This window comes from Furipterus horrens, unplaced genomic scaffold (assembly GCF_987537825.1).
Source record: "Furipterus horrens unplaced genomic scaffold, mFurHor1.1.pri manual_scaffold_13, whole genome shotgun sequence".
NCBI lineage: Eukaryota > Metazoa > Chordata > Mammalia > Chiroptera > Furipteridae > Furipterus > Furipterus horrens.
In genome coordinates, this window is record NW_028327183.1 from 39,208,211 (window position 1) to 39,233,738 (window position 25,528).

Here is a 25,528-nt window from a genome sequence, read left to right on the forward strand (position 1 = left end):
CATTTTAAACCCTGCCCCTATGTGGGATTCTCACCCAGGTGCTATGAGTGGGAAATGTGACATCATTTGATTTTTAAACTGAGCCCAAAGAGGGAACGAGGTGTGTGAGGGCAGTGTGGTGGGACTTTGGACCCCTAACGTGCACTTCCAGCCCATTCCATTCCCCCGCACCAGATCCCAGTTCATGTGCCCATGGTGGCGGGGTGGCATCGTTAGAGGGGAGACATCTCTAGAATAAGAATACCTGGTCCAGTTTGAACCTTGGGTTACCCTAGCTGAGAATTCTTGGTCAAGTCACTTAGCCTCTCTGTGCCTCAGTTTCCTCATCTGTACAGATAAATAATAACACTAATGTCACAAGGATCTTGTAACTATGAAATGAGTTCATATAGTTTCTGAGGCACAGTGAGTCCTAGATAAGGGTGGGAAGTTATTTTATTATAGGATCATATTTAGTATGGGTGATGTGAGGAGGGAGAGAAGCCACACTGGTCACATCCTTCACTCTCATTGTTTGATCAAAGGCACAAAAACTTACACACATTCAAGTACATGTACTTAATAAAAACAGAGAAACATCTGTTTAATATCATATCTGCTCAAGACCTATAAATGCCACTTCCCACAGAAAGGAACAAAGTTCCTTGAAGAAGTGGCAGATTTCAGGGTAGGGAAGTGCAAGCTGAGCCTGGATTATACTGTTGTGTCAGAGAGCAAGGCTGTACTCGATGAAAAATGGTGCCATGCTGGAAGGACCCCACCGAAAGCTAGAAGGAACTCCCACGGGGCAAATCAGGGACAACTTGAGCCTCAATAAGGATAGGAAGTGCCATGAATTGAAACATCAAGTAGGTCTAAATCCATGGAATGACGATAGATTTTCACTTTACCCCACCCTACCCCTTTGCAGGGTGCCAGGGCATCAACTTGTCAGTCATAAAACTGGTCAGTAAAGGGCCAGAATAATCAAATAACATTACATAAAACTGTGTGAGACAGGACACAACCTCCCCTGGAGCTGGAGCAGGGCCAGGCTGCTGGCTAGGAGTCCTCCTCACCCTTCACACTCAGGAGCCTCCCCACCTGAGTGCAGGTCTGGGTTTTTGTACATTTAGGCTCTGAACGCAAGCTCTCTGCCTGACCTGGGCTCCACCAAAAGACAGTAGTGAGGGTAATGGTTGGCCTGAGACAAACTTCAACAGGCCTGAGTCCTTACAGCCAGACCTGAAGTGAGAGGGAACAGTCAGTGCAAAGGCCCTGAGGCAGGAGCATGCCTGTGAGAAAAACATTGAGATTTCAAACTACCTTCACCTGGCTGGTGGCTCCTATTCCCTCCTGCCCTGACATCTTGTGGTCTATCTCTCTTGGCAGGTCTTTCCCCAGCAACTACTGGGACAAGTTTGTAAAGCGGAAGGTGAGATGAGAGGGCATGGATGAGGGGATGGCAGTGATCCCGGGCTGGGTCCCTTGCTGCCACCAGGCCATCCCAGCCCTACCAAATACTTGCTTCGTGTGTGATCTTGGACAAGGAGCACCTCAGTTTGTCCATCTGGAAATGGGCGTGATAATCACCCCTCCCTCTCTATAACAGGATGATGCAGGTTATGAGCATGGCATAATGCCTGGCACAGAGTAAATATTCCATAAATATTAGTTTTGAGGGAGAAAGTGAGGCATATTCTTTTAAACACATAGACTCAGGAGCCAGATTGCTTGCTTTTCTACTCCTAGCTGTGTCAACCTTTCTGCGCCTCAGTTTCCCTCATATTCAGAATGAGTTAATAATAGGGCCAATTCCGTAGGTTTTTTGTAAAGATTACGTGACCTACTACAGGAGCAGTATCTGGCATATAGGAAAACACTAGATACCTATTGGCTGTTAGCATCATTTACCCACTCAGCAAATGTTCATTGAGAACCTACTGTATGCCAAGAATCATTTTAGAGACCTGGAATCCAGCAGTAAATACAACAGTAATTCTGATACTGGAAAGACATTTGATGAACACATTTATAGCATTCAAGTGGTGATAAATGCTATAGAGAAAAATAGGCAGTGAAGGTAGGTGTGTGTTGGTCAAGAGAGGTTCCTCTTTTATGTAGGGTGGTCAGGAAAGGGGAAAGGCCATGCTAATTAATACGGAAGTGAGGGAGTAAGCCAGGTAGAAATCTAGGGGAGGAGTCCTAGACAGAGGGAACAGCCAATGCAAAGGCCCTGAGGCAAGAGCACGCCCAGTGTATTTGAGAAACTTTGAGGAGGTTGGTGTCTGCAGCAGAGTGAGTGAGAGTGTGAGTGGAGGAGAGAAGTTTATAGATAACAGGGGGCCCAATTGTATATGGTTCCTTGCCTACTACCTAATAATAAGAAATCCCAATTAATTTGGCTAAATTGCCTGGACCTTTATCACTACTGAACCCTTTCCCCACAGACCCAAAGAAAGTTCTGGCCCATCTCACTGGAAAAATGTACTCCCGATTTCTCACACAAAGTTCTGAATGTTCCCAGAACCCCCTATGATGGCCATGCCCCAGCCCCCCCACCCCTTCAGCTGTGTCTGCATGGCCCCACCCTCTTTTGTATAGGTCCTGGACAAGCATGGGGACATCTATGGGCGGGAGCGAATCGCTGAACTACTGGGCATGGATCTGGCCACGCTGGAGATCACAGCCCACAACGAGCGCAAGCCTGAACCGCCACCAGGGCTGCTTACCTGGTGAGCTGGGGACAACCCCATGCAGGCCTAGGGTGAAAACGGGGAATGGCCAGATGCCTGACTTCAGGCATCTGGCCATCCCTCTTCACCCCAACCTGCACAGGCTCATGTCCATCGACATCAAGTACCAGATCTGGAAGTTCGGGGTTATCTTCACAGACAATGTGAGGAGGGGCCCATAGGTGGGGAGGGACCTGCAGGAAAATGTCTCTAGGATCATTAGGGGCTCCACCCCCAGGTATCCCTGACCAGGCACTGACTCCTGAGCCCCTGTTCCCCTCTGATCCTAGGTTAATCTGACACCCTCAAGGCTCCCTGTTGCCCAGAGTGCTGTTGAATTTCCAGACCATGTCCTTCTGCAGGGGTCCCCCAATTCTCCCCAGGATGGCTTCTCACCCAGAGTGCTCATAATCTTCCAAATCCTCCCCAGCCAGAGATGGCACCTGGACCCCTAGAGCACTCCCAACCCTTTTAAATGTTCCCAGGCCCCCTGGGTGTCCTATTTCCCAGAGTGCTCCCCATGACTCCCTGCATACTCTCTGACCCTTGACCTCATGTGCCCACAGTCCTTCCTGTACCTGGGCTGGTACATGGTGATGTCCCTCCTGGGACACTACAACAACTTCTTCTTTGCTGCCCACCTCCTGGACATTGCCATGGGAGTCAAGACACTGCGCACCATCCTCTCCTCTGTCACCCACAATGGAAAACAGGTGTGGAGAGGACCTGATGGATGCGTGTGAACCTGGCAGGGACCAGCTCGTCAGTCTGAGTAGGGGTGGAGGGGTGAGGGGCAAGGCTGGGCCACCAAGCCAGGGTGAGTGTGGGTAGTGAGACCCTGGCAGGGAGAACCACATGGGCTGAACCCAGATAAGTACAGGGAAGGCTGGACATGAGGGAGGGGCAAGCTGAGCCTGGACCTGACCTGCCCCTTCCTGTCCCCAGCTGGTGATGACCGTAGGCCTCCTGGCAGTGGTGGTGTACCTTTACACTGTGGTAGCCTTCAACTTCTTCCGCAAGTTCTACAACAAGAGCGAGGATGAGGACGAGCCTGACATGAAGTGTGATGACATGATGACGGTAAGACCCTCCCTCCAACGCTCTTGAGCCAGTGACTAACCATCCCTGGCCCTTAGTTTTCCCATCTGTAAAGGGGGTTAATAATAGTACCTGCCTTATAGACTTCCTGTGAGGGTTCAGCGAGCTGATGGGTGTGAGGTACTTTGAATAGTACTGGACACACAGCAGTGCTCAGTAAAAGTTAGCCACTGGTGTACCGTTATCTGAGTCTTCCAAGCTATTCTTAATGGAAAGGCACTCAGGTGGTGTCCCTGCCACTTACAAGGCTACTCAACCTCCCCATGCTCTGACCTGTCAAATGGATGTATCGTAATAATGCCTACAGCCTAGATTGCTTTTAGGACTCAGTGATGATCCCTGACCATCTTACTTAAATATCTGAGAATAGTGCCTGGCATGTGTTAAGGATTATATAAATGTTAGCTACTGTCATCATTATCTATAATTAAAAGTTTCACCAAAGTACCAGCATGCCACACATGTTTCTGTTTTACATTCTATTATAATAATGGTAGTCATAGCCTAAATCAAGTTTAACCTACTGGAGGCATGGGCCACAGTTGAAAGAATCATCTCGGGTTTTTATCTGAGAAGATGTTCTGTAATCTGGCACTGTGCTCTCAGGACGCAGCCCAGCTCCTCAGCCTGACATCTGAGACCCCACCAGACCTGTTATTGCCACACATAGCCTTGTTCCCATCACAGTCACTAGCCTTAACTTTTACCCAAGACGACTGGGTTCTCCCACTTCCTGGGGACACAGAAAGAACAAGTGTGAAGTCTCTCTCAAGGTCCAGACACTATCCCCCTCTCTGCACAGAACCTTCTTTTGTCTCCCTAATGCCATGTGCAGAAAACCAAATCTCCTCACCATGGCTTACAAAGCTAAGGAAAAGCTAGTCTTGCCTGAGTCTACCCATAGTCTTTCTTGCTTTTTGCTCTGTGGCTGCCTAGTCCTCTTTCACTTCCCCTAATACCATGTGTTTCCTCCCAACCCAAGCCCTTTGCTTCTGACATTCTCTCTACCTCCAAATCTGGCCCTATGTGCACATGCTTCCACCTTCTCTCAACACCTCTTTTTTTCACTTAAGTGCTGCCTCCTACAGAAAGCCCTCCCTGACCATTGGTTGGGCCTCATCTCTCCCCCTGCTCTTGCTCACAGGATCTCTATTTTCTAGTCTCACTGAACCTCTTTCAGTTCCTCACAGGAGCAAAATATATTCTTTTCTCCCCAGTGGTGACATAGCACATGTGGTTTTCACTGCCTGAAACAGTCTCCCACCTAACACCTGCTTCATGTTCCAACTCACACATGTCCCCTCTTCCAGGAAGCTTTGGCTGCTCAACTAGGTTTTCAAGCTTCAAATCTTCCTGTGCTTCCCCATCTCACCCTGATCACACTGTACCTCCCTCATCCCAGCCCTGACCCCTCTTCCTATGCGCTTCTTATCATAGCCCTGATCACCTCTGGGCTGTCACTATCTGGTCCCATGTTTGGGAGTCCTGTGTGCGCAGGGCCCAGGACTGTCTCAGTCATTGCTGTCTCCTGCCCCACTAGCCCAGGGCCCTGTAGGTACTCTGTGAATGGCAAATGATTGAAAGTGTGAACGATATGCTTCTCACCTTCTCCCTGCAGTGTTACCTGTTTCATATGTATGTGGGCGTCCGAGCTGGTGGGGGCATTGGGGATGAGATTGAGGACCCAGCTGGCGATGAATATGAGCTGTACCGGGTGGTCTTCGACATCACCTTCTTCTTCTTTGTCATTGTCATCCTGCTGGCCATCATCCAGGGTCAGTGCTGGTGGGAGCTTGGGGAGCAGGGCTCAGTGCCTAGAGGCAGACTAGCTCCTTTAAGAGTGCAGGGCCAGGATCCAGTCTGCTTCTCCCTACTGTAAGACTTTGGGCAAATCATCTCTCTGGGCTTCAGTTTCTCCTTCTGTAAAATGGAGATATTCATGCTAGGACCTTCATATGATGGTTATGAGAATTAAGTCAATTCATAGGTGTTAAGTGTCTGACTCATAGTAAGTGCTCAATAACACTAGGTATTAATATTTTTAGGAAGCAGGGTGAGATTAGGAAGATGGGAGATGGGAGGCTCAGGGGTGGGAAGCCAGAACTGGGTGAGAGGTTGGGCACTGACTTGCACCCTGCCACCCCAGGTCTGATCATTGATGCTTTTGGCGAGCTCCGAGACCAACAAGAACAAGTGAAGGAAGATATGGAGGTAGGTCACATCTGGGGGTGACCCAGAGGGATTATGGGACCCTGGGGAGTCAAAAGGGCCTCAACTCTGATGTCTCTCACCACCCACAGACCAAGTGCTTCATCTGTGGCATTGGTAGCGATTACTTCGATACCACACCCCACGGGTTTGATACCCACACGCTAGAGGAGCACAACCTAGCCAATTACATGTGAGCGTGGGCCCGCTGGCCAATCAGGAGGAGGGGGAGTGGCCACCCACAGCCAGGGGTGGGATATCGGGCCTAGACCAGTTTTTGGGAAGTGGGTGTGATGTCAATGTTGGTGGATTCCCAGCTGGCCAATAAGAAGGTAAGGATGGTCCTAACCTGTCTGCCACTGCGCTCCTGTCCCCAGGTTTTTCCTCATGTACCTGATAAACAAGGACGAGACAGAACACACGGGTCAGGTAAGGGGATATTAATGGGAGGACAGTGGGCAGGGACATGGAGAGTTTTAATATAGGGTCAGTCAGCAAGTGGCATTAAAAAGCTCACATCAATATCAATCTACTCTTCCCCATCCCCCAACCCTAGGAGTCTTATGTGTGGAAGATGTACCAAGAGAGATGCTGGGACTTCTTCCCAGCTGGCGATTGTTTCCGCAAGCAGTATGAGGACCAGCTTAGCTGAGTCACCCCCAGCTGGCCCTTCACCCCTACCTCAAGTGCCTTATTCTCACAGCAATTCCCTTAGCCTCAGACCCCTCCTCCCAAGGCCCCTGGGGGAGGGTGACTATGAACTGAAGAAATAAAATCTGTGCTACACCCCTGACATCACTGTGTTGTATTGCTGACATTTGAGGGGGAGTGGGCATCAGGAATTCTGTCCTCCCCCCAACCCCAGAAAGACAAGATGACAACAGAGGCTGAAGTCATGTTTATTGGGATAAAGGGGCATGTCATGATCACTAATATGTGTCAATTGGGAAGGGATGTGCAGGGAATGGTTCCTAATATCCCCTGCACTCAGGGGCTCATTCCTGGATATAGAGGTTGCTGGGAGCAGTAGGGTCATCTGCTGGGCGTGTCTCCACCACCACAGGCCTGGGGAAGGAAGGGAGAAGTCAGTTCATTCATTTGTTCATTTATTCATTCATTCATAAAGGAATTAATAGAGACTGTGACAGGGTAGTGCTGGACTGTAGCAGTGAATGAGCAGAGATGGTGCCTGCACTTGGGGAGCTCCCTCTAGAGTGGGAGACCAACATGAATCAGTGAATTGCATGAGTACAAAGAAGCATGGCACACACAGCAAGGACACCTCGCCAAAGGGGTCAGCCAAGGTGCCTCCAAAGAATAGATGGTGGAGCCTGAACAAGGCTAAGGAGGGAATTTGATGAAAGGACAGGGAAGAGTGTTCTGGGCAGAGAGAACAGCCTGTGCAAAGACTTTGAGGTGAGAGGAAGCCTGGGGCTTTGCTGCAGAAGTCACGGTCTTGTCGGCCGTGGCCAGAATTGGGTATTTATGTTGAAGCCATAGGAGGGTTTTATTTTTTATTTATTTTTAGAAAGAGGGGAAGGGAGAGAGAAAGAAAGGGAGAGAAACATCAATGTGTGGTTGCCTCTTGCACCCCTCCAACTGAGAACCCGGCTTGCAACCCAGGCATGTGCCCTGACTGGGAATCGAACCAGCGACCCTTCGGTTCACAGGCCTGTGCTCAATCCACTGAGCTATACCAGCCAGGGCCATAGGAGGGTTTTAAACATGGGGAGTGACCAATTCAGATTTAGAATTTAAAAAGACCCCTTTGGCACATCAAAAGGTCACAAGAGACCCTTGAAGGGACTCTCACTGGCTAAATCTGGGAGTATTTGTGGTTCAAAGAATGATAGTAATAGGTTATATATAACACACAGAGTAAAATGGAAATCCATGAGACTGTGCTGAAATATATAATACACATACATATGTACATACACACATAGATGGTGGAGAAGTGACAGCTTTTCCCTACCATAGGATGACAACTAATATATGTAGAAGAAATGATAGAAATAGAAAAATCACCATTTAGTAACCATCCTAATAATAGATTCAGGCAAAAATCTAGTAGATGAAAGTCTAATGAGAAAGAGTATATTCACAGTCTCAAGAAACCACCCAAAAAGATACAGTAGTCTCTTCTGTCCCCATCCACAGTTTTGCTTTCCAAGGTTTCAATTACCCAAGATCAACTGCAGCCCAAAAAAATTAAATGGGAAATTCCAGAAGTATACAATTCAGAAGTTTTAAATTGCATGTTATTCTAAGTAGTATGATTAAATCCTGTGCTATCCCTCTATGTCCCATCCAGAATGAGAATCATACCTCTTTGTCCAGTGTATACATGCTGTATACACTGCCCTCCCCTTAGTCACTTAGTAGCCATCTCAGTTATCAAATGGACTGTTGTGACATCTCAGTGCCTATGTTCAAGCAACCCTATAGTAGCCTAATGCTACATCACAATGCTTATTCACCTCACTTCATCCCATCACATAGGCATTGTATCATCTCACATCATCACAAGAATGTGAGTACAGTAGAATAGATTCTTTGAGAGAGAGACCACATTCACGTGACTTTTATTATCATATACAGTGGAACCTCGGTTCTCAAAGTTAATTCATTCTGGAAAACTGAGGAGCAATTTGTTTGAAAACCAAATTTCCTTTGTTGCCTGAGAGACGCATGACTGATCATACAGTATCACCATGAAAGGGATGTCGGGTAGAAATTTAAACCCAAGCCCTGGCTGGTGTGGCTCAGTGGATTGAGCACCAAAGGGTCACCAGTTCAATTCCCAGTCAGGGCACATGCCTGGGTTGCGGGCCAGGTTCCCAGTTGGGGATGCATAAGAGGCAACCACGGACTGATGTTTCTTTCCCTCTCTTTCTCCCTTTCTTCCCCTCTCTCTAAAAATAAATAAAATCTTTTTTTAAAAGGATTACTTTAAAAAAGAAAGAAAGAAAGAAAGAAAATCAGACCCAAAGTTTTTAGAACTCCAAAACATTTTTTTCATGAACAACTTGGTTGAGAACCGAATTGTTCAAGATGGGAGATGTTCAAGAACTGAAGTTTTACAGTATTATTATAATTGTTCTATTTTGTTATTAGTTGTTGATCTCTTACTGTGCTTAATTTATAAACTAAACTTTATCGTAGGTATGAGTATATAGGAAAAAACATATATATATATATGATTCGGTACTGTCTGAGGTTTCAGGACTGAGGGTCTTGGAACATATCCCCTGCAAATAAAGGAGGACTTATTGATAGAAAGGAAAAGAAAGTAACTTCATAGTGGAGAAATATGGCAAACTGTGCACCTTAACCAAATGATCAAAGATAACAACACCAGTAAGAAGACAAACTGACATGCACCTCCTGATATGATGCAATGAGAAGGAGACACCATCACTTCAGTGATATTCCTGCCCAAAATGCTTAAACTGGAAACCTCAAACCCCTCAAACCCAATTGAGGGACATTCTGTAAAACAATTTTCCTTTATTCTTCAGAAGTTATCAAGGTCATGAAAAACAAAGAAAGTCTGAAGAATTGTTCCAAGCTAAAGATTAAAGAAATGTGACTCTTAAGTGCAACCCATCATCCTGTGTTGTATACTGGGCCAGAAAAAAATAGTATTATTCTTTTGGTTATAAAGAGTATCATTGGGACAACTATTAAGACTAGAATGAGTGTGTGGATTAGAAGGTAGTGATGTCTCTGTATTATTTTATTCATTTTGACAGCTGCATTGTGGTTGATTTAGTAAACATACACTGAAGAATATAGAGGTAAATGGGCATCATGTTTGCAATTCACACCCACATAAGTCAGAAAAAAAGTATATGAAAGCTAAAGCAAATGTGGTTTTTAAAAGTTAACAACATCTGCCCTGGCTGGTGTGGCTCAGTGGATTGAGCACTGGCCAGTGAACCAAAGGGTCACAGGTTCGATTTCCAGTCAGAGATCATGCCTGGGTTGTGGTCCAGGTCCCCAGTTGGGGGCACACGAAAGGCAACCACACATTGATGTTTCTCTCCCTGTCTTTCTCCCTTCCCGTCTCTCTGAAAATAAATAACATTTAAAAAAAACAACTAACAACATCTAGGGAGTCTGGGTGAAGGGGTGTGGGTGAAATGTACTATAGGGGGCAGGGATGAAAATAGGGAGACTAGGTGAGGACTGTCTGGGCCAAAGATTCAGGTGGCTGGGGACACCTCAGGATGCCCTCTCCACATCAGAAGCTCCCCTCCCAGATTCTGTCCCCTTTCCCAATTCCATACCTGGGGGAGCCAAGCAGACGGAAGGTGAGGGTGGGGTCTCTCAGCTCCTGAAGCAGCTGGGGGAGAAGATGTGTGTGTGTGTGTCAGTATCTAGAATACTTCTCCCTCTCCTTTAAAGAGAGTGGGGGGGGGGCAGTTCTCTGAACTTCCAGCCTGAGATCCACAAACAATCATTCTTGCTAATATCACTCACCAGCTGTGTGAACTCACACAAGTTACTTAACCACTCTGTGCCTCAGATTACTAACCTGTGAAATCATAGTTCCTATCTGATAAGTGGTCATGAAGATTAAAATAAAATACAAACACATAAGAGCAGGGTCTGACATGCAGTATTCTATGAGTTAAGCACCATTTTCACCCCATCTTCCAGATTAGGAACATAAGGCACAGGAAGGTTAAGTCATTTGCCTAAGGTGACTCAGCTGGATTCCAACCCAGGCAGTCTGGTCCATATTCTTAACCACCCACATATCTCTACAATAACCCCTATTTTATAGTTGGGAGACTGAGGCTCAGAGAGAAGCAAAGTCTCTTGCATAAGGTCACACATGGCCTGGGATGAGCTCTAGACTCAAGAGACCCTGGGGTGGAGAAGGCGAACTGTCTGACCTGACACTGGAGGAAGCTTCTCCTCCAGGACTTCACACCCTGACTCAGTTCTCCAGGTCCAGCCCACAAGTGAGACGACTGAGTAGGAGGGGCAGGCTGTGGGCCTCGGGATGGAGGAGCTTACCTGGTCAGAGCCTAGAGCCCACACCTGTACTCCATGCTTCCAGAAGGCCTGGAGCCGTCCCCCGACCATAGCTGGGAGGAAAGCAGTGCCTGTTATCCCTGCGTATCACTTGAGCCTCCACTCTGGACCCCAGGCCCTCCCACCCCTGCACGTACCCACAGCCTCCACGGCTTCAGTCATGGGAATCTCAGGGGTTCGAAGCCCCCGCACTGGGGCCCCCTCTGGAGTCACCAGCTTCAGAGACCCTAGAAAGGGGTAAAGAACACTTTAAGAGAGGGGCTTAGAAGGTTAGTTACCGAGGAACTGGACAATAAATTCAGTGTGAGAAGCAAAGGAGGACAGGAGCAAGGCCTGGAGGGGCTCAGCGTTTCAGAGAGGCAGAGAGTCTGGGGTTCGGGGAGCCAGGAACAGTGACAGACAGAGGGAGGAACGTCCTTACCGTCCATCAACACCATCACCTTGTCTTCCTCAACCTGGGTCACCTGTACTGGTCCCTTGTGCTCTGTTTGAGAGGAGGGGGTTCAAGGACCAATTCCGCCGCATTCCGCCTTCCTCTTCAGCACCTCCATTCCCAAGGAAGTATGCTAAACCCCACTCATCCGAGCGGTCCCGCCGGGTCACCTCCCTCACCAACGGCATACACCCGCCTTTCTCCCCGCCACGCCTCCACGCCAGGTTCAACCCCCTTCGCAATTGACGCCTCGGGCTAAGCCCCGCCCAGCCTCCCAGACCCACCCCTCCCCTCAGCCCCGCCGCAGCGAGTCCCGGTCCCGCTCACTAGTGCTCATCTCGCCCAGCCAGCAGGACAGCGCGCCGAAGCGCACTGTGTGGAAGAGCACCGACTTCGCCGGCCGCCCGGGGCTCACGCCGATGCACACGGCGGGCAGCTCGGAGCCCGGCCCTGTCAGCAGCGCGAACACTGGCAGAGGCGTGGGTAGCGGGAACAGCACCTGCTGTGGGGAATCACAGGGAGCGGCGGGCTCAGAGGCCGCTTGGGGCGGGGCCTGAGAGGGGCGGGGCCTTGAAGGACTGCGCTTGGGCTTCCGAAGTATTTCCTGGGCCTCAGGCTTGGGAGATGCCAACCTAGAAATTTCAGGGGTGGAAGCCTCAGGGGGTTTAGGTGGTGCCTCCCTAGAAATGGACAGGTGCGCCCTCAGAGTCGTCGTGGCTTCCGTTTGGGGGCGTGCTGCCCGGTGACAGAAAGGCAGGGCCTCCGGGGGCGTGGCCTCAAAAACATCAAAGTCTCAGAGGCTACAAGGCCCTGAATGGGGTCTCCTTAGAGACCGGAGGTGGGGCGAGGCATAGAGGTCTAAAGAATAATTATGCCAAAGGTGAAGGGCGGAGCTTAAGGATTAGAAAGCCCTCAGAACCGGGAGCCTCCAGTTCTGACAGCAGGTGGGGAGACCCTTGGGGGATACTAGGACAAAACCTCGAGTGGAAATGGGGTTTCATGGAACTCTCCATAGAAGCCAGCCTCTACAGGTCCCCCTACCCGAATCAACAGGAACTTGTTCATGGGCTGGTACCACTGAAGCAGGACCACGGAGGTCTCCAAGGCCCCGCACAGGAATGGGCCTCCGGAGCTCGCGCCCTCCGCTGTGGGGGTGGGTAGGGATATGTTAGGGTCAATCTTATCTCCCCTTTCCCACCCCTAAAAGGTCACGCATCTTTCTCCGGGCTTTGGATACCCTGCCTTAACCCAGAAAATCCCGTGGTGGATGCAGCCCAAGCCTTGCCCCTGTCCCAGTCCAGCCTCCTATCCGCCCCCCAGGGGGTTCTCTCTCACCCACACAGCACGCCCGGCAGCCTTTGGTGTCCTGGATCTTGGTGGAGACCATGTTCTTCCTGCAGAAGAAGGTAGGTGGGAATGGAAGGTAGGCAGGAAGGGGGGATTACAGGGACCTGCGGTGCCATGAGGGGCTGGTACCTTGCTAGTAGCCGGTGGGGACTAATGTGAGAGATGGGGCTTCCTGCTCTGGTCTCTCTCCTTTCCAGCAGGCCCAGGATGCTATGAGAATACAGGTGGGGGGTCTTTCCTGCAGTGTGTGTATATATAGGGGAAGCAAGCAGTTATGGACACTGGACACTCCCACCTTTCCCCATAGCTTCACTAGGCCCTATTGCTTTGTCTGAAATTCCCAAGACTTTATACCTAAAGCACTTTTCATTTATTATTTTTCACTTACAATGTTTTAAACATCCACTGTAGGCCAGGCACTGTGCTTGGCACTGATGAACAGTGGTGAGTAAAAGAAATTATGTTCCTTGCCCTTTGGTGCTTGTAGCCACATAAGAAACTATGAACACTTAAGTCAGATGAAGTTATACACATTTCAAAGTTTAAGAAGAAACCTATGTAGAAACTCTTTTAAAGTTTGGCATCACAGCTTATGAATCCTATTTGGCTTGAGTTTCCCCATAAATTAGAAATTCTCTTACACAAAATGTTTATAAAACGATGGCACAAATTTTTAATCTATAACTTGCTCACTCTATTTTAGTAGTGTGAAGTAAAGAAAGGTAAAGATTAACTTCTTATAAAATTCCCAGCCCCAGCTGGTGTGGCTCAGTGGATTGAATGCTGGCCTGCAAACCAAAGGGTCACCAGTTCAATTCCTAGTCGGGGCACATGCCTGGGTTGCAGGCCAGGTCCCCAGTTCGGGGCATGTGAGGGGCAACCAGCTAATGTATCTCTCACACTTTGATGGTTCTCTCCCTCTCTTCCTTCCTTCCTCCCTCTAAATAAATAAATAAATAAATAAAATTCCCTCAAAACTGACTTGAGAGGGGGGAACTATTGTGAGCCCCATTTCATAGATGGGAAGAAACTGAGACTCAGGGAGCAGAATTCTCCTGCCCCAAGTGAAAGAGTAACTAGGACTTGAACCGCAGGCTTTATGAGGGGGGAACCTAGACTTTTATCAGCTGTGCCCACCTACCTCCCAACCCCTGACCCTCAACCCCCTAACTTTCTGACCCCAGCCTTTCCACTCCCCCACAGCCAGACCTGAGAGGGACATGAGGACATTGTTGATGGAGTACAACCAGGTAGTCCGGCTAGGAAAGAGCTGCAGAGAATGGGGGAGACAGCTCCTGTGAGACCCCAGCCCCCCCCTCCCCCCAGCTCTAGCCCCTGCCCTCAGCCCACCCTGAGTGCTGTCCCTCACCATCTCCAGTGTGGCCTCCTGATCATTCCGGTTCAAGATGAAAATGCCTTCCTCCGCCCCTAGGATCAGGTGCTGGTCTGGGGGGAAAGACACAAGGAGATGGATCTGCTTCATCCTGGGGGACCTCCCCAACACCCACCGGTCTGATCCCAACACTGACACTCTGTCCCCCAAACCCGATCTCAGTTCTCTAATTCGCACCCCCACCTCAACACTCCCAGCCTGTTTCCCCAAATCTGAACTGAAACCCTGACCCAGTCCCTCAAACTGGTCTCCTTCTCACCTGCTGCTGATGTACCACATCCTGGTGGTTCTTCCATCTCTAACCCACAGATCTTGATCCTCTGTTCCCTCAGTGCTGACCCAAACATGAGACATACTTCTCCAAACAGTTCTCTAAGTTCTGTCCCTCTCTTTCCCTCCCTGGTTCTGGTCCCTGAAGGCTAGTCCTGTCCTAGCACTGATCCTCACACTCAGACCCCCTGCCCAAATTATGGCTTTTTCTGTCCAATGTGACACTCCACAAACTCTATGCTGTTTCATTAACATTTACCTCTCACTGACCTTGTCTCCACATCTTTGATCCCCAAACTCCACCCCTTTCTGCTACATTCTAATCCCTAAAACTCCTGATCCCAAATGCTAACCTTAGTCTACCATTAACCTCCAACTGAGGTTAATGGGGTCCAACTGTCTCCCACCTTGTACTCCAAACTCTGACCTTTCTGCTATCTGATACTCAAGGCCCCCAAGACCTAATTTCCTAGTTTTCACTCAAACTCAACATCACAATACCCATCTTTGGCCCCCAAATCCCACTTTAGCTCCAGGCTCTGTCTCTGTCTCAGCTTTGCCGCTCCCTACCCTATTAAGACCCTCCTTGGTCCCTGCCTTTGTACCTCCCATCGGGATCCCTCCCCATCCCATCTCATGCTCTCTGTGACCTCCTGAATGCCCACCTTTGGTGGAGGGATGTGTCCAGGCAGCTGTGCTGTGAATCCGGAGGGGGCAGCCATTGAACAACTTGACAAGAAGGGCACATCCCTAGGCAGGCCATGGGGAGCAGAGCATGAGACTCAGCAAAGGGGAGGAGCACACAGGAAGGTGCAGTGGTTAAAACTCTGGAGGAAGAGTGCCAGGGTTCACATTCTGCCTCATCCTCCTCAAAGCTTTAACATCAGCAGGCTACATATCCCTCTCTGCCTCAGTTTCCCCCTCTGTGAAGTGGGGGATAATATCTACTTCTATCTAAAGGTTTATACCACATAAAGATATGAGATCAGTCTGCTCCACAAATGTCACCTATTATCATTATTACTCTTCCCACCCCCACCCCACCCAGCATCCCCAGTCCCATCTAGAGAGTGAGTCCCCAGCATAGCTGGCTTCACCTTTCTCTTCATCTTTTCCTTCTTGGGGGGCAACAGTGGGGGCTGGTCAGACTCATGGGGGGGTGGATTCCACAGTGAGGGTTCTGAGACAGGATGGAGGAAAATCAGCCTCCGAAGCATCCCCCATCCCTGCCCACCTCCAACCCTAGCCTGCCCTGTTACCTGAATGGGCAGTTAGATGGGGGCTTCGGTTGGCTGGGGGAGGCCCAAGATGGGGGGTACGTGGGGGAGGACCACTGGCACACCGAACCAGCACCCCCGGGCTCAGCTGCTCCTCTTCCCCAGGCCCCCAGGAACCTTCATCCGACGGAGAACGGAACTTGGGCTTTGGAGACAGAGAAGGGAGGTGGGTAATATATTAGGTGATCTCAGAGGGAGGGCACCTCGCCATCCCAACCCTGCCTCAGCTAGAACTGAAATTTGGTTGTAGCTCTGACACTCTCCACAATGTCCTACCACCTCTCCAGCCTTCCCCTCTACCCCCCCCATCAACACACTCCATCAACTAAAGGGTTAATGCTGCGTGCACCAGCTACTGACTGGTGTCCATCAGGTTAAATATTTATGCTGCTTCCATACCCCAATGTGCTTATGGTCCCATCTCCCAGACTTCAAGGAACCTGGTGTCCCAGACTCCAGCCCTAGAACACCTAGTATCCCAGCATCTAAGGACTATGGCTTCCTGGCCCCCAGCCCCCCAGCCCCCCAGCTCTGGCCAGGACCTTACCTTGGGGGGCAGTGGAGGAGGAGTGTCCATTGGAAGGGTGGGGCTGAAACACAAGGACAGGGTAAGCAGGTGGAGGTGTGCAGAACAAGGATGGGGTGGTTCAGGGCTGGAGGTCTGAGCCCAGAAGGGTTAAGGGTGACTGGAGCTGAGGACTAAAGGACTAATTAATCATCGTGATAACAACAGCAACAGCAGCTCTTGAAGATCAAGTGCTGACAGGTGTCAAGTCCAAATCTTAATGGCCACCTAGCAACACAGATCATCTGAGCTCCCGGGGCTCAGATTCTGTCATGGTGCACCCATGTGAGCTCATTACAGATACAACGTGGGCTCTGAGGCTGACACGGCCTGCAGGCTGGGGGCTGGCTGCTGGGGTTGAGGTACAAGTCTGTGGTCCAAGGTCTAGTTTGGGGGAAATTCCCAAGGGCCAAGGTTCAGTCTGAGGTTTTGTGAGAAGATGAGGAAAGATGAAGGTCTGTGGCTGAGGGCTGGGCTGCAGTTGAGGTCCGGGGGTTGGAACAACATCTGGGAGGAGCTGGGGGCTAGGATGTGGCCAAGGGTCCAGGGCTGAGCTAGACAGATGAAGAAAGAGCTCAGGCTGGAGCAGAACAACATTCTGGAAGGAACTGGGGTTGAAGGCAGGTGGAGCCTGAAGTGGGGAGTCAGGTCAAAAGTCCTATAAGATGGAAGGTACTGGAGTTGGGGCAGTGGCAGTGTTGAGGGTCAGGGGCCCAGGTGCAGGAAGGTAAAGGGCTGAGGTTGGGTAGGGTTAGGGAACAGGAGTTGAGGAGGAAGGAGAGTGTGACTGGGCTGGGGGGTCAGGTCAGGGTCATAAGTTGGGGTGAAGGAAAGTGGGGGCTGCTTTGATGGTCCAAGTAGGGGTTGGGGATGAGTGGTGGAAGGAGAGTAGGGGATGAGGTTGGGGTCAAGGTGGAAGCAAGGCAGGGGTTGTAGAAACATGGGGGCTGGGTAAGGGCCTGAGGAGTTGAGGGCCCAGCCTCTTACATGTCCACGTCGTCATAGTCATCATCGGACTCCGACAGGTGCCTCCTGAGGAGTGATAGGCATGAGCCTCAGGCAGTTCCCACACAAATCCTGGCCCCCTCCCCTCCCAGCCTGAGGGTCCCTGACCTGGGACTGCTGCTCCTGAAGTCTTCAGGGGGCTGTAAGTGAACCTGTGGGATACCAAAGGATCAGCAGAGGCCTAGAGGAAGGGGAGGGTGTCTAGGGCCAGTGGGGTGGGGTAGGGGCATCTCACAGTGTCAGTTGCAGGTCTGGACTCCATTCCTCTGAGCTTCCTGAATTCCATGTGCCGCCCTGGAAGTTAGGGGGTTGGGGGAGAGGTAACACAGTGAGCTGGGGAGATGGATTTAGAAATGGAGTAAAATTGCAGGGAGGGGTTGGGTTGGGGTCAGCATCTTAGGATTGGAGCTGTCCCTTAAAGGGAGGGATCTTTGTTTACAGGGGTCTTATTTTGGGATCATGGCTTGGGATTAGGGAGGTGGAAGCTCAAAGTAATGATAGTGTTCAGTTTCAGGTTCCATTTGGGTATCCGGGGTCTGCCATATGTCTGAGGTGTCTCTGGGGTCAGAGTGGTAATGGGAAGACTGACGGGGTCTGTTTGCAGGTCAGAGAAGTGGGGCCTCTAGAGTCACCTTGTAGGTCAGGTAGTAATGAGTTTCTCTGGGGTCTCTTATGGGTCAGATGGTGATAGGGGTCTCTGAGGGTCTGTTTAGAAGTAATGAGTGATGTGGGGGTGAAAGGGGGTCTCTTGGATCTGTTATAGGGTCAAGTGTCCCCAAGTTTGAGGACTCTCTACTCACGACAGCAATCTGCATCTGGAATCCCCAATGAGCTGGATCGATGGGTGGATCTGATCCGCCGAGGGATGGCAGGGGGTGGCTGGGAAGAGCAGTGGCTGCATCAGACCACTGCTCTCCAGCTTCCCACCTCCCTCTGAGCGCAGCCAGGGGCCCTTGACTCTCCCATAACCTCTGTGCCCCCAGCCCTGTGCCAAGCCCCTCACCCTCCCTCCCCTTTTTCCTTTCATGAGAGGCAGCAGGAAGGTGTTCCAGGTATGGGGCATGGCCTGAGCAAAAGCGGGGAGGTTCCAGGGCTTCTGTCAGGCAGAACCCCTCACCTCAGGCTCCTCATCTTCAATCTCACTGACAGGGGCCCCCTTCCCTGGGTTCCTCAGTTTGTCGAGAAGATCTAGGATCAGGCCTCCATTTAGCCCGGGCTGGGATACCAGTTGATGCTAGGGGAGGGGAGGAGGGTGTCAGCAGGCTGAGGGCTGGTGAGGAAGGAGAGGTTGGGACAAGGGCTTGAGAACCGATCTAGGGTGATGGAGGGAGAAGCCAGGAAACTTGGATGAACCAGCAGAAGCCTGGGGAATTCTGAGGAGTTTGAAGGTATTTAAATAATCTGGGGATCCTAGTGTGGGGATTGGAGGATTCTGTTCCAGAGAATACCCAGGGATGAGTCTTGAGGTCCTTGGGAATTTGTGAGTTTTAACAACTCAAAATATCTTGGGAAAGGGTCTGGGGTACAAATTGGAGGGTCTTTGGGGATCCTGGGGAATTCTGAGGGACTAGGGATGAGGGCCATGGGGCTTCTGTGGAACAAAACCATCAATGTTCTGGGGAGGGTTTGGGGGAGGGAAGGTTTACACTGAGCATCTTGGTGGCACCAGGTCGTTTCTTGGGGTTCTTGGTGAGGGTGACTTTGACAAAGTTGTGGAAGGCAGCCGACCTTGGGAGGAAGAGGCCACGTTCTGGGGTGAGGCAACCAGAGACTTCCCATCAGACCATCAGCCCTGGTTCTACACTCCCTCATGTCACCTTCTCCTACCATTTGCCTTTTTCCTTTAGCCGGGGTGGCTGGTAGCCACTCTTGGTCATGAGGAAGAGAACTCTAGAAGAGTAAGGAGAGAACATAGAGTTCAGTCTCCCAGTCGGGGTAAGAGGGACCCCCAGCAGCAATGAAGTCATCAAGAGCAAGTGAGGAACAGAATGAGAATGAGGCTTATGTTTCACCATGCCCTGGGACGCCACTCCCAGACGACACCACATATCATATCATAGAGCTCTGTGAGTCACAGAGGGAGGCTCAAGGTAGGGATTGCTGAGTTGGGGGTTCCTGGTGTGGAGGGCTGAAGAAAAGGTTTTCTGGGTTAAGGCGATCCTTTGGGGTCTCAAATTGGGCTCAAAGGAAAGGGGTCTCTCACAGGGTGATCTTGATGTGAGGAAGCAGGCTGGCAGGATGCTTAGGGTCAGGACTAGGCAGTGTCTCTGGGCCCAGGGGGACCAGCCACTCCTGCCTACCTGAGAGGGTGCACATCAAAGAGTGGTGGCTGCAACTCAGCTAGTTCGATGGCTGTGATGCCCAGGGACCAGATGTCACACAGCTCATTGTATCCACCCTTCAGGGCCACAGCTGCCACCTCTGGAGCCATCCTGCAAGGCAGAGACCCTCAGAGAGCGAGGGGTGACATAAGAAGTGGGAAGGGAGACTCCTTGGTGTGGGGCAGTGGGTGGAGGAGAGAGACAAAGAGAGCAAGGAGAATGGGGCATAGAGAGAGCCAGATGCAGAGAGAATCACAAAGATGGAGAGAAAGAGACAAAAATAAAGATGAGCGATAGAGACAGGAAGACACAGAAAGAGAGGCAGAGAGTGAGAAAGATAGGAACAGAGACAGACAGAGCCACACACTGAGAGAAAACAGATGAAAATTGACAGGGAAAGAGAGAGAGATCAGGATAAAAATCAACACAAACACTGAGACAAACAGGTGGAGAGGGGCCCAGGAGACCTAGCTAGAGCAAAACCTCAGGAGAAAGCTGAAGGGAAGGTAGAATGTTCCACAGAGCAAGGCAGAGGCTGGGAGAAGAAGCCAGAAGAAACAGAAGTCCCAGGGATCGGGGTGGAAAAAGCCACTGCCCGCACTCTACCCCGCACTGCCTGCCAGGCATCCCTCACCAGTAGGGTGTCCCAATGAAAGAGAGGCGTCGAGCCAATGTTGCCCCAATCTGGGCCGAGATTCCAAAGTCAGCTGGAGGCAGAAGGAGAGACGTAGTAACCACGGTCCTCTGTCCCCTCCAGCCCTTAGCCAGTTTGTCTTTCTAACCCCCCAGCTACACTCACCCAGTTTGACCTCCCCAGAGTCATTGATGAGGATGTTGGCTCCCTGGGGACAAGAGGAGAGATTAGAGGCTGTCAGAGATCATGACCCCTAGCCCAGCACTGCCTCCACCCTGTGGCCCCCCAACTCCTGCCCCACAGCTCAATACCACCCTAAGCCCTCTAAATACCACTCCCATCTCCTGGGCCTCCCACCCACCAAGACCATCTTTCTGTCCCTAGACCACCTTGATGTCCCGGTGTATCTTCTTCTGTGAGTGCAGATAGGCCAGTCCCTGGGCAGAGGGGTAAATATGGGGGCTGTGAGTACCTGGGGGCTGGAGTAGCGCCTTGCCCCCACCCAGGCCCAGCAGGCCTTTCCTCACCTTGAGCACTTCCCGGCAGACGTAGCTGATCTGGAGCTCTGACAGGGGACCTGTCACTGCAAGGGTCACCCCAGCACAGTGTTGGCTGGGAACCAGGAACTGACGCAGGGAGTCCCTGGTCCCAGCCCAAACTGGCTGAGAGGGTGCCATGTGGGGAGGGGGATATAGGACGGGACAGGTGGGAGGGGAGACAGAGGGTTGGTCAGTGATAGAGAAAGGCAGCAGGGAACCAGAAGCCAGAGGGAGACAGAGGTTCATTAACAGACATTTACTGTGTGTCTGCTGCATGCCAGGCACTGTGGGAGGAACACAGCTCTGAATGAAAGAGAAAATTTCAGTGGGGAAGGCCAACAGTAAACTAGATAAATAAGTAAAATACGAAGTATGCAAAATGCTAATAAATAACAAGAAAAAGCAAGAAAGGACGACAGGAAACATGTGGGAAGCCTGTGACATTTTACGCAGGCTAGTCAGCGAAGGCTGCCCTGCGAAGGTGACAGGAGTAAGATGTGAACAGTCTGCCCAGAGCAGGAACAAGAGCCAGTGCAAGGTCAGGGGGCAGGAGGGCACCTGGTGGGTTTGGAACTCAGCAAAGTGGGTGGAGTGGAGGGGAGACAGGAGATGGGGTCGTTCAGGTTGGGGTGAAGTGGTGGTCAGACTCATAGGCCACCATGAGGAGCTTGGGCTTTTCAGAGGGAAATGGAAGCCATGGGGGAGGGCTCTGAGCAGGGAGTATGGGACTCTGCAAAATCAGGAAGGCAGAGAGACAGAGACAGAGGGGGAAGCAGGAACAGATCCAAATCGAGACAGAAAGAAAGAAAGATGGTCAGACACATATTGAAAAAGAGACATAGAGGGTGGAGAAGAAATGACAGAGAGGTGGACAGAGAGGTCCTACAGTCTGGCTGTGTGAGTCACTTCCTCCCTGTGGGCCTCAGTTTCCCGACTAAAGACTTGTTTTTTTTTTTTGAGGATTTTATTTATTTTTAGAGATGGGGGAGGGAAGGAGAAAGAGAGGGAGAGAAACATTGATATGCAATCAGTTGCTTCTTTCAAACATAAAGATTTTATTTGTTTATATACTTTTTAGAGAGAACAGAAAGGAGGGAGAAAGAGAGGGAGCGAAACATCGGTGTGCCATTGGTTGCCTCCTGCACACTGGGAACCTGGCCCACAACCCAGGCATAGGCTCTGACTGGGAATCGAACTGATGACCTTTCAATGTGCAGGGACAAAGCTCAGCCCACTGAGCCACACCAGGACCCCACTTGGAACTTCTTATTGAAGCCCTTCCTTTTCTAATATTTGAGGTGTTCGGAGACAAGGCGATGGTCAAAGACAGAGGTGGGCACCAAAAATTGAGAGATGATCACAGGCTGCTACACCTCTCCCTCAAATTCTCCACGAATGAGAAGCAGTATGAGAGAAAGAGTCAGAAATTCATTCACTCGTTAATGAAAATGTGGGCACCTACCATGAGCCAGAAATGCAGAAATACTCAGGCACAAATAGACCTTGGTGAGAAAATGCAGATACAGAGAAAGATGGGGAGGGGGAGTAGAGGGATCATTGCATACAGAAAGACTGGGGCTGTCAGGTCCTGGAGGGAAGGGCCCAGGGCCCACTTAGTGACCACAGTTTCCCTAGCATCATCCAGGCCAAACCCAGGCCCAGAGGAGGGGCTCACTGTGTGAAATATGGACCAGAAAAACAGTTCCAGGAGACACAAACACAGAGAAACAGGAGATGTGGATTGGAGGGGTGGGGGCTGCCTGGATCCCCTTGCCCTTCCTCTCACCTTGGTAGATGTCCTGTAGAGAACCAGCCCCACAGAATTCCATGCAGATCCAGAGCTTTTGCAGCCTACAACAATTTAACAATAATAGTGGTAATAATAACAATAGCAGTGATAAACTATTATTTATTGGGCAGCCCCTGGTTCACTGTCTTATTCTGAACTTTTAATGTAGCAGCTGTTATCTCTCTAACTCCCCTTGCCCCAGCATGCAATCATCCCACTTCCATTTTATAGATGGGAAAGTTGAGGCTCAAAGAGGAAATGTATGTTCAGGATCAACTGGGCTCAAACCCATATCTTTGGGTTCCTAACCCAGGGCACCCTCTGCTGTCCCATGCTAACCTAGGAGACAGGGCAGAGATCTCACAGGTTGAGGAAGTTTGGATGGGATACAGAGTTCCAGGGTGCCAGGTCTGGGGTACAGAATCATTATTGAGGCATCTGGGATATTAATATGGGGATCAGGGAATTTGGGGGTTCATATTAAAAGAGCAGAGAGTGAAACTGGGGGGACCAGAAGGCAGGATAGTAAGAGATTAGTTTTAGGGAACTTGGTTTCAGATTTGGTTACTATGAAGAGATCAATTTTGGGACCCCTGGTCAGAAATGAGAGTTCTAAACTGGAGGTTCGATTAGGGAATGTTCTGGTCAGAAAAGTGGAACTTCGGACTGAGGATCAAGTTAGGGGTGACTCTGTTAAAATGAGGGTCCATGATTGAAGGTCAGGTTAGGGGGTACCCTGGTCAGAAATAGGGGTCCCAGGGTAGGGGCAGGGCTGGGTCCAGGGCATATCTGAGGCTCATCACCAGAGATAACTCCCATGGTAGGCCACGATGTTGGCGTGCAGGCAAGTTTTCAAGATGAGGATTTCCTTCTGAAGTGTGGAAACATCGTCATCTGCGAGGAGAGGTAGGAGAGAAAAGTCCACTGCAGGGAAGGAGTATGGGGACAATCCCAGTGTCCCAGGAGGTGGAAGTGGGGGTGTGGGGAAGGAGCTCCTGAGTCCTCTCCTCACCAGGCTCCATCTTCACCATCTTCAATGCTACCAGGTCCCCCGTAACCTTGTCTCGGGCCTTGTAAAGGGGAAGTTGACAGTCAGGCAGGCTCCATTCCCCTGAAGTCCTCTTCAGCATCCCTGAGCCAACATCAAGGACTGGAACCCTCTCGCAACCCCTTCCCTTCTTGGGCTTCACCCCAAAGGCCACTGGTTGGAGGGTGATGGAGAAAGAGAGGGGTCCTCACCTTGAAGACTTCTCCATAGGTGCCGCCACCCAGCCGCTGCAGCAGGTCATAGTGGTCCCGGGGGTCCCTATTAAAAATATCAGGGTCCACGAGGTCCATTCCTGGGAACCGGAGCTGGGCCCGTGCCCAGGGGCCAGCAGGGCCTCCAAACTTGAGAGCTGGCACCTCCCTCCCTTCCCACACGCCCTGCACCCGCCTTGCCTTCACTGGCTGTGGCCTCCCCCTTCCCCACTCTCATTTCCTGCCCCAGCACAGGGCTGTGCAGCCAACTCCACCCCCTGTCCCCTGGGCCTTGAGAGTCTGTGAGGGGCGACTTGCCTTGGGACCCAGGGGACCCCTCTTCACATTCCTGGCCCTGGGCTAAATGTAAATCAGATGCAAACTACCTTAAGTGTGACCTGGTGGGTACCTCAGCACCCCTTCCCCCATTCTGGGTGGTGGCTAAAAACCACAGTTGAACTCTTATGAATGCTTGGGGGGTTGGCCACAACCAGGAGGTTGCAGGTCTGCATGGGGATGACCATTCAGTGTCCATTACTGTTCATCTTAGGTACAGACATGCACTTAGTGGGACGCCCCTGTGCAGTGCACAGACCAGTGATGTGCACATGTTCGTGTACCCAGAGCACATACCTCCACATATGTGACACAAGCCTATACATTTATGCCTGCAGTGTGCAGAATCTGTATGCACATAACTTTTTTAAAGTATATTTTATTAATTATTGTGTTAGAGTTGTCCCAATTTTTTCCCCTTTGCCCCCCTCCACCCGGTACCCCCTTCCCTCCAGCAATGCCCCCCTTAGTTCATGGGTCCTGCATATAAGTTATTTGTCCTCTCCATTTCCTTTCTCAACACCCTCCTATTTTGTATCTATCAATTATGCTTCTTAATCCCTGTACATTTATCCCTATTCTCCCCCTTCCCCCACTCCCCACTGATAACCCTCCATATGATCTCCCTATCTATGATTCTGTTCCTGCTCTAGTTGTTGGCTTAGTTTGTTCTTGTTTTCGTTTTTTAGATAGTTGTTGATAGTTGCAGGGTTGTTGTCATTTTACTGTTCATAGTTTTGATCTTTTTCTTAAATAAATGCCTTTAACATTTCAAATAATAAGGGCTTGGTGATGATGAACCCCTTTAGCTTTACCTTGTCTGGGAAGCATTTTATCTGCCCTTCCATTCTAAATGATAGCTTTGCTGGATAGAGTAATCTTGGTTGTGGGTCCTGCTTTTCATCACTCTGAATACTCCTTGCCAGTCCCTTTAGCCACACAACTTTTGACAGCACACATGGCCTTCACTAAGATTGTAGTCTGTGGACTGGGTGCAATTCTGAGAGATCCAGGAGTCCCTCCCCTTTGCCCCTGCCAGGGAAATCATCACAACAGCTTTGCAGGCCCCTATGCCAGGAGTTACGGTGGAGCCTGAGGACCAGTTTCAGCACTTGAAAATACGGCGGAGCTCAGGATCCTGCCTCACGGAGCCAGGCCTGGGGTAAAAAGGCCCTCGGAGCTTGAGACATGGCCCAAAGAAAGGACTACTTCGGGGATTCCAACACTTCTGTGAGTTCAATGCCGCGAGCAACGCGAAGAGCTCGCAAGCCGGCAGAGGTTCGCTTCTTTCTCTGTGAGTCCGCACGCACGTCC

The 25,528-nt window shown here is 50.5% G+C and overlaps 2 protein-coding genes across 8 annotated transcripts in view; one reads left to right on the plus strand and one right to left on the minus strand.

The window, feature by feature from the left end:
• Positions 1-6,813, plus strand: part of RYR1 (ryanodine receptor 1) — a 111,559-nt gene extending 104,746 nt beyond the window's left edge. For all 4 annotated transcript variants that reach the window (XM_090260891.1, XM_090260893.1, XM_090260892.1 and 1 more), the window contains 10 exons: positions 1,372-1,414; positions 2,584-2,714; positions 2,818-2,878; positions 3,281-3,427; positions 3,660-3,794; positions 5,431-5,587; positions 5,959-6,023; positions 6,113-6,213; positions 6,398-6,449; positions 6,577-6,813. In XM_090260891.1, the coding sequence (XP_090117017.1) occupies positions 1,372-1,414; positions 2,584-2,714; positions 2,818-2,878; positions 3,281-3,427; positions 3,660-3,794; positions 5,431-5,587; positions 5,959-6,023; positions 6,113-6,213; positions 6,398-6,449; positions 6,577-6,672 (988 nt within the window). In that variant the 3' untranslated portion in view covers positions 6,673-6,813. The remainder of the gene's footprint in view (positions 1-1,371; positions 1,415-2,583; positions 2,715-2,817; positions 2,879-3,280; positions 3,428-3,659; positions 3,795-5,430; positions 5,588-5,958; positions 6,024-6,112; positions 6,214-6,397; positions 6,450-6,576) is intronic.
• Positions 6,814-6,903: 90 nt separating this feature from the next.
• MAP4K1 (mitogen-activated protein kinase kinase kinase kinase 1) lies at positions 6,904-24,076 on the minus strand. Of its 4 annotated transcripts, none has more exons than XM_090261315.1 (31): positions 23,879-24,076; positions 23,652-23,709; positions 23,443-23,533; positions 22,637-22,701; positions 20,839-20,894; positions 20,701-20,748; positions 20,477-20,519; positions 20,312-20,384; positions 19,657-19,788; positions 19,184-19,246; positions 19,003-19,084; positions 18,474-18,590; positions 18,157-18,235; positions 17,592-17,650; positions 17,465-17,508; positions 17,339-17,383; positions 16,334-16,376; positions 15,769-15,931; positions 15,607-15,689; positions 15,175-15,259; positions 14,216-14,292; positions 14,056-14,116; positions 12,976-13,084; positions 12,835-12,893; positions 12,541-12,644; positions 11,827-12,001; positions 11,488-11,550; positions 11,204-11,293; positions 11,049-11,119; positions 10,313-10,368; positions 6,904-7,085 (listed from the first exon to the last, which is right to left on the minus strand). In XM_090261315.1, exons 1-31 carry the CDS (start codon positions 23,975-23,977, stop codon positions 7,016-7,018), a joined length of 2,463 nt encoding a protein of 820 aa, XP_090117441.1. In that variant the 5' UTR covers positions 23,978-24,076; the 3' UTR covers positions 6,904-7,015. The 4 variants fall into 4 exon arrangements, with proteins under 4 accessions (XP_090117441.1, XP_090117438.1, XP_090117439.1 ...); XM_090261312.1 differs by having other exon boundaries at positions 11,827-11,998; positions 23,879-24,036; XM_090261313.1 differs by having other exon boundaries at positions 23,652-23,771; positions 23,879-23,940.
• Positions 24,077-25,528: the final 1,452 nt, after the last annotated feature.